We start from the raw sequence: 8,574 nt of genomic DNA, 5'->3' as shown, positions 1-8,574 counted from the left end.
GATAAACTCAAATGGACTAAAACTCAGGCAAATAGCACTCTTTATACATAATTTCTCAAGAGTCTTAAAAACCATATTAAATAATGAGAATGGTATGCATTTGTTCCTCAGCTTTTTAAAAATATGCCAAATAGTCTGCCCTCAAATGTTTCTTTTAAGAAACATGTTTTCTTAGCTCTTAATAAAGGGCAACTTTGGTGATGTACCATTTCCTTTTTTACAAGGTTTGTCTTTCAAGCCAAATAGTTTTGAGCACTCAGTCAGTTCAGTCGCTCAGTTGTGTCCAACTCTTTCCGATCCCATGGACTGCAGCGCGGCAGGCTTCCCTGTCCAGCACGAACTCCTGGAGATTGCTCAAACTCATGTCCATCGAGTTGGTGATACCATTCAACCATCTCATCCTCTGTCGTCCCCTTCTCCTCCTGCCTTCAATCTTTCCCGGCATCGGGGTCTTTTCCAATGAGTCAGTTCTTCGCATCAGGTGGCCAAAGGATTGGAGCTTCAGCTTCAGCATCAGTCCTTCTAATGAATATTCAGTACTGATTTCCTTTAGGACTAACAGGTTTGATCTCCTTGCAGTCCAAGGGACTCTCAAGAGTCTAAGTAAGTGGTAAGCAAAACTTCAATAAATAGGAAGTTCCTCTGGTCAAAAGTGTTAAATTCCTGAATAATTATGAAATATTATTCAAATAATAAGAATAAATGAATACCTGAGTCCATGGTTTTGTATAATAGTTCATTTACTATTCACATCGTTTTTCTAATGTAGCTAAACAATTTTTGTCTTTAGGTTATAATATCTCATTTTACAAAATATATCATCAAAAAAACTATATATTGAGTAAAAATGTTAATATCTGCTTAACAAGGAAGAGATTAGTAGAAATTAGAGCAATATGAGTTTAAGTCTTAAACTGATTTCTTCATTCACCCTCATAAATTACTTCATAACTATTCAGAATCACTGCTTCTACTTTCCAAACAAACTCTTTTAAGAACTTACAGGAGGAACATGTTCAACAGACCTGTTTAGGAAATTCACATTCTCATGCTTTATATCTAAGTCTATACTTTTCCTTCTACTGATCAGCAGGAATATTTCCTTTACCCATTTTGTACCACAAACTGATGGAAGAACATGCCTTAACTGTAATGTTGTGTCCTCCTTTACTAAAACCAGGATACAAAATAACACTTTTCACTATGACATTTACTTTTTTTCCCTAATTTTTGGTGTTTAGACTTATCTGTCAATTCATTCATAAAAGCTTAATCCTAAATTTCGGGTAATAACTGCCACCAAGTGGTGGTGGTGATGCCTCATCCTCCCCAAAATTCAATTATTTTTGCTTTGAGAGGAAATCATGTTTGATTAATCAATTTTTCCATTCCATGTCACAAATTTACCATAATCAGTAGACCCAAAAAACATACATTGCCACACGTCTATTTTAAAGCATGTTTTAAACTATTAGCAAGATACTGATACTCACTAGTCCTTTTCATTTATTACTCTTTATAGGGAAAAGTATAGCTATTTTCTTCCTTATTACCACCTTGCAAATTGAGAAGTATCTCAGTGTTACATAAAAAGTCTTTCTTTAGCAATATTAGCTCAGGATATAATGAGGTTTTCCAAGGCCTTCTCTGAAAACAGCTATTTAAAATATGATATTCTGTGTGAAACAAGTTAAATTTAAAATTTTAAAAGCAACTATTTCACTTTAGTCAGTGCAGAATTTTAGCTCTCCTTTAAAAAACACTACAGTTTTAATACACATTTAAATGTGACTTAAGTTGCAAATAATAACATTTCTAAATTTTTAATAAACTATCTCAATTTGACATTCAAGTCAATCCCTATCCCAATTTGTTTTGTTTCTCTTAACCACAGCACAAATACTTTAATTGGTTACTAGCAATACTACTATACAGATGATTCAGGATGATTCAAGAATTTTTAGAAAGATGATAGGATTTCTTTAAAGTGATCTTAACATTTTATTGCTATCCATACTGATGATTTATATAATGCAAATAATGGCTTGTGGTGATTATAAAGCATTCCAGAATTACAGACCAAGACTATACACTTGAAAAACCTGCTTTACATAAACTATACAATAGTATTTAGCTTAATACAGAAATTCAGTGCCAGGAGGCAAATCCAAGTAGACTATTTAAAACCTCTGAAGTGTGACATTTCCCAGAGGGAACTAGCGCAGTCTTGCTAATAATTAGTGAAAGTACAGCCAGAGATAGAAAATAAGAGCCTGAAAAAAACTTTTTAAAAAAATAATAAAATACTACTACTAGACACAATCAGGTCTAAGCACAATTTTTAAATTGTGTTGTAGACATACGTAGGAATGTGATTTAAAAGTCAAGCAAAACGGGTAAAATAAATTTACAGAAGAAAGCATGTTTACACATTAGTGTTAGACTGTTTTTGAATTACCTAGTAGACAAAACAGTTCAAGGGCTCACAGGCAAATGTAACACTTTATTTTTCACAGTTACTGCAATCAAATATTAATTTAATTCAGAAGTATTATATGCACAAACTACACTTGTAACAGCATGACCTTTTACTTGAAAAATAAAGGATGAAATATTATTTACTTATTTACACACTGCCCATAACTGACAGCCTTTTTTTTAATGCTTTGTTTTCTAAAAGTTTTATTGTTTTAAACGAAATATATTTGAAGAGACTGAACCAAAACAGTGCCACCCAGAAGTCACATCTTGTCATCAGCCATCATAAGGATTTAACTTCATCCTAAAGTATGTGCTCAGTCGTGCCTGACTCTTTGTGACCCCATGGACAGTAGCCCACCAGGCTCCTTTGTCCATGGGATTCTCCAGGCAAGAATACTGGAGTGGGCTGCCATTCCCATCTCCAGGGGATCTTCCCAACCCAGGGACTGAACCCGTGTCTCCTACGATGGCATGTAGAATCTTTATCAAAGAGCCCCCTGGGAAGCACTTCATCTAAAGTATAAAGAGCATTAAAAAAAAAAAACTATAAAACCCAATCTAGGTATTTTTAAATATAAAATTAGACTGCCATAATAAGGGAGTTTCCTTAAAAAAAGAAAAACAGTAAAGAGCACACACTTTAAATTTTTTACTCACAGACCTGTAATAAATGTGATATAAATTTTTTTCACATTTCTTCTTTTCCTTTTGTAGACATGTTTCTCTCAAACAACCTCTTAAGGCCTTGTCATGAAAATCGTTGATCACATTTTATTGTTTAAATAAATGCACTTATTTTGGGAAGACATTTTAAAGTAATCACTTCCACTGCTTAAATAACTTCTCTTGAGGTAGAGGTAATTTCTACTTAGATCTCTACCTTTTATGTAAGACCAACACTGGCTTCTGTATGTAACTTACTACATTTTACCTATAGTCATTCTCCTTAAGATGCAATATTATTTTTAGAAAACACTACTAGGTACATTATATTGAAAAATAGAAGGACGAATTTAGAACTCTGACCTTGGAAATAATATATCCAGGTACAGCTCTGCAAATCAGTCTTTTCATAAGTGCAGATCAACTAGAATATAACTGACTTTCACAGTTTTTTTATTAATTGTTCTTCAGTGTAGTACTGATCTGACTTCAGGCCTGGTAGGATTACATTTCATTCTAACTCACTGGGTTTTATACAAAAGGCTTTAAGAGAGCTTTAATAAAATACTGTATAAAATATTAATCTTCTCTAGCTTATAGTTCTTAGCATTAAAGATGTCTGTTATACTGAACATTAATCCTATTACCCAAAGATGCAGTTCGGATTTTATTTCATTAAGTCACTGCCTTTTTTGCTACTGAATACTGCCAAAATCCAGTCAAAAGGCACATTAAGAAAGCCATGCTCCACTTGCTTCATAAAAAGGTTCAATGAAACCGCTGGTTCATTAGACACTTGGTTGGCTATTCTTCCTTTGAGTGAATAAACCTTCACCTGCTTTTTCACTGCGACTACTTACTTCCCAATGCTGGATCGAATACTAGTGGATCCCAGTTTTTCATAACAGTAGTACCTACAGTAAGTAGAACGTGCATGTGTGTGTGCTAGATTATCTGTGTGTACACATGTAATCTGAAAAACTTAACAAATGTATGTCTAAAAAATGTATACCCAGTAAGTCCCTGTTTAATCCAATTTAATCTGCTCAATCAGCTATTTATATTTTACTGGTTTTTAAAAGCAATATTGTACTCAATTCCCAATCCAAGATTCCTTTTATATTAATATATACATTGTAAATTAACTATCTTTCAGATGTAGAATTTCTTACATCATATTATGTGCAAAATAACTCTTAACCACAAAACTTTAAACAACTGCTACATCTAAAATCAGGCAACGTCCAACACCCCAGCAGCCACAAGTTGGCGTGAGAGCCAGTCCAGTCCTTCATACAGTCCCATACCACTTCGAGCATCACAGCCCTGAATATACCAGCTTCGGCCACAGCACAATTTATGGAGACTAAGAAGCTCAGTGATTTCGTCTACTGACAGAGCTCCAGCAACATCCTAAAAGATATATACACATAAAAAAAAATTTTCATAAGTCTATGAAAATTAGCATTTTTGTAATTATTGTTATATACAATTCTGCTGGTATCATTTTAACAGAAGCCTAAATTCAACTTTCAGTAATTATTCAAAGATTAATGAGAATAGAAAAAGAATTGTTTTGGTTATAACAGTTTGTAAGAACAGTCTTGTAAAAAAAATATTTGGCTGCATGAGCTCACAGGATCGTCACTGTGTCACGTGGGATCCTTCGTTGTAGCACATGGACTCTAGCTGTGGCACACAGTTTCAGCTGCTCCACAGCATGGGGGATCTTAGTTCCCCACCCAGGGATCAAACCAGCATCCCCTGCACTGCAAGCCAGATTCTTAACCACTGGACCACCAGGCAATAGTCTTGCAATGAAATCAATGAAGGCTGTGCCCCCTGAATGAAAGATACTGAAGATACTGCCCATGTCATTATAAGGCATCTACTTAAAAGGAAATTAATACAGGTATATTGTAAGAAATGGCTCTTACGTAGGGTTTATAAAGAGTTTATTAAACTCTCCCAGGGAATTCTCTGACCGTCCAGTGGTTAGGACTCAATGCTTTCACTGCCAGGGACCCAGGTTCAGTCCCTAGTCAGGGAACTAAGATCCTGCAAGATGTGCAGCAAGGCCAACAACAACAAAAAACTCTCCAAACAGCCCTGAATACCCTTCTTCCCAGAAGCAACCAACAGTAACAACTGCTTTCATATTTTTCCAGAAAACTTCCATGCACACTCATGTAAATGAACAGTACACACTCTAGTTTTTTTTCTTAATACATATATTGAAAATAAAGATACATTTCCATTATTAGAACAAGCAGAAAAAAATTTCCACCAGTATTTTTAACTTCTGTATTGCATTCTACTGTAGGTGTAACATAATTTTCTTAACCAGTCTTATACTGAATATTTAAACTGAAAATATGTGCTTATGTGCTATTACATATACATACACATGGAAGTAAACATATTTTTAAATACATACACTTGCAAAATTATCTCTAAGACAACCTTAGGATACCTGTCTACAGAATACACTACTAGAGATTTACAGGGTAAAAGGGTATATGCATCTAAACCTTTGACAAAGTACTGCCATATTGCCCTCCAAGAAAATCTCACATTAATAACCACACCAGCAGTATATCCATGCCTGAGGATTATCAAACATTTTCATCTTTAACAAGATGATAAGTGGAAAATGGTATTTCACTCTGCCTTATTTGCATATCTTTAATCATAATGTGAAGTATTTCAGTTCTTAATAGCTTGCCTTTTTTTCAAATTAAGGGGAAAATCCTTACTGTCTATCCAACTCTTCCTGCGTATGACATCTAAGCCACTTTATTGCACTAAAAAAAAGCATTCTTATCCTCCTAGAAGCTGTAAAGAATCTTCAGCTGCCACAGTTCGAAAGTATCAGTTCTTCAGCGCTCAGCATTCTTTATGGTCCAACTTTCACATCTGTACATGGCAACCCACTCCAGTGTTCTTGCCTGGAGAATCCCAGGGACAGGGGAGCCTGGTGGGCTGCCATCTATGGGGTCGCACAGAGTTGGACACGACTGAAGCGACTTAGCAGCAGCAGCAGCACTGAAAAAATCATAGCTCTGACTAGATGGACCTTTGTTAGGAAAGTGCTATCCCTGCTTCTTAATAAGTCATCTAGATTTTCATAGCTTTTCTTCCAAGGAGCAAGCATCTTTTAATTTTGTGGCTGCAGTTATTGTCCGCAGTAATTCTGGAGCCCAAGAAAATAAAATTTGTCACTGTTTCCTGTCTATTTTGTCTTCCTGTTTTTCCCTATTTGCCATGAAGTGATGTTCTCAGTTTTTTGAATGTTGAGTTTTAAACCAGCTTTTTCACTCTTCTCTTTCACCCTCATCAAAAGCTCTTTAGTTCCTCTTTGCTTTCTGCCATTAGAGTGGTGTCATCTGCATATCTGAGGTTGTTGATATTTCTCCCATCAACCTTGATTCCAGTTTGTGAGTCATCCAGCCTGGCGTTTCGCATGATGTGACAACAACATACAGCTTGGCGTACTCCTTTCTCAATCTGGAACCAGTCTGTTGTTCCCTGTCTAGTTCTAACTGTCGCTTCTTGTCCTGATACAGGTTTCTCAGGAGACAGGTAAGGTGGTCTGGTATTCCCAGCTCTTTAAGAATTTTCACAGTTTGCTGTGATTCACACAGCAAAGGCTTTAGCATAGTCAGTGAAGCAGAAGTAGATATTTTTCTGGAATTCTTTTGCTTTTTTCTATGATCAAATGGATGTTGGCAATTTGATCTCTGGTTCCTCTGCCTTTTCTAAATCCTACTTGTACATGTGGAAGTTCTCGATTCACGTCCTGTTGAAGCCTGGCCTGAAGGATTTTGAGCATTACCTTGCTAGCCTGTGAAATGAGTGCAACCATACAGTAGTTTGACCATTCTTTGGCATAACCTTTCTTTGGGACTGGAATGAAAACTGACCTTTCCAGTCCTGTGGCCACTGCTGAATTTTTCAAATTTGCTGGCATACTGGTCTCCATGATGCTCTCTAAAAATACTCATGTTTTTATTTTTTCTGTCTGTAGTGTTCTTCCCTTCACATACTAACTCAAAGTATTATCTATAATTTCAATTCAAATCCTACTTTTTATAAATCTTAGAGAATACAACCTTTAGAACTACTCTATAATTTTCCATAATACTTTATATTAATATCACTGAAGTCACTTAGCCGTCTTCTTATTAATCTGCACTTAGCAGTCAGTATTAGAAATAAACACTTAACATGCAAACCTAAATACATATGAGTTTCTACCTTATTTCTTTCTGTATACTCCAAGGTACCAAGTATGGCACCTTCCATATAGACTGCATTCAAAATACAGCAGAAACTTTTTATCTACTGAGTTATTTCTCTCAAAATCTTAACAGTTACCTTATAATGAGGAATGCTAAAATAAATATTCTGAAATACAAATGTATTACCTGTTTGTTAGCAAAAATCAGGAGTAAAGCATCTCGGAGTTCTTTTTCTGTTAACAACTTTGCAAGTTCACTGTGTGCTTCACTAACTCTGTCTCTATGACTGCTATCAACAACAAATACAACAGCTATCAAAAAAAAACAAAAATATACATTTAGTCACTTGTTTAATTTCAGTAAGTGGGCTAAATATTTTAATGTTATATTATGGTGAGTCTACCATCATTATTTTCACAGGAAGGCTGCCTATTATAGGAGCACCCGGCAATAATTAATGATATGATCTCAAGCAGTTCACCTAACTTGTGGTCTATTTTTTCCCCATCTATAACAGGATTTACAACATTTGCACTATCAAACACATATTGCTTTGCATATCATTTAATATTTTTCTCTTAATGAATGAAAATGTACCTCTCATGATCTACGTACTGATGCTACTTCTTTGATTACTTTACTTTGATTACTCTACTTCCTTTACCAAAAGATAGTCTTTTAAAAATAAATAAATCACCAACTTTATCTCTCCAAGGTATTCTCTTTAGGTGCCCGGCACAGCACTTTCCATAATTTTTCTCAAAATACACAGCAGAAACTTCATGAATATCTACTGAATTAACTGTCTTTTGAAATCTTTCCAGTTATCTAATGGCAGCTAAACATCCTAGGCTTTCAACCATTCCTCATGTTCAAAATTCCATTTCTTCCCCTTAATCACTGGCTCATACTAACCTAATATCAAAAATTTCAAAGTAAAAATTATCTCGTCTTTCTTCTAGGTGGAAAACAGGATGATATATGGACAGAGAGTATGAACATAAGCTTTATGCTGGGGTATAGGAGACAAAATGTACAATTCATTTATGTGAATAAATGCTAAGTGGAATGTATGTCACATAACACAGTTTGGTTAAAATCAAACCACTATGGGTTCTTCTGCTGCTGATAACTAATTGTGAATGGAAGTAAAGGAGTAGAGCTATTGAGAGATTATAATGGGATAAAT

The 8,574-nt window shown here is 35.1% G+C and overlaps 1 protein-coding gene across 3 annotated transcripts in view; it reads right to left on the bottom strand.

Moving 5' to 3' along the window:
- Window positions 1–1,981: 1,981 nt before the first annotated feature.
- The window catches only part of TRIM23 (tripartite motif containing 23), a 36,262-nt gene continuing 29,669 nt past the window's right edge, over window positions 1,982–8,574 (bottom strand). For all 3 annotated transcript variants that reach the window (XM_027520591.1, XM_027520592.1, XM_027520593.1), the window contains 2 exons: window positions 7,572–7,696; window positions 1,982–4,557 (listed from right to left, as the gene is read on the bottom strand). In XM_027520591.1, the coding sequence (XP_027376392.1) occupies window positions 4,378–4,557; window positions 7,572–7,696 (305 nt within the window). In that variant the 3' untranslated portion in view covers window positions 1,982–4,377. The remainder of the gene's footprint in view (window positions 4,558–7,571; window positions 7,697–8,574) is intronic.

Source organism: Bos indicus x Bos taurus, chromosome 20 (assembly GCF_003369695.1).
Source record: "Bos indicus x Bos taurus breed Angus x Brahman F1 hybrid chromosome 20, Bos_hybrid_MaternalHap_v2.0, whole genome shotgun sequence".
In the NCBI taxonomy this organism is placed as follows: Eukaryota; Metazoa; Chordata; class Mammalia; order Artiodactyla; family Bovidae; genus Bos; species Bos indicus x Bos taurus.
Note: the sequence above shows the minus strand (reverse complement) of the source record. Positions and strands in the feature narration are given on the sequence as shown.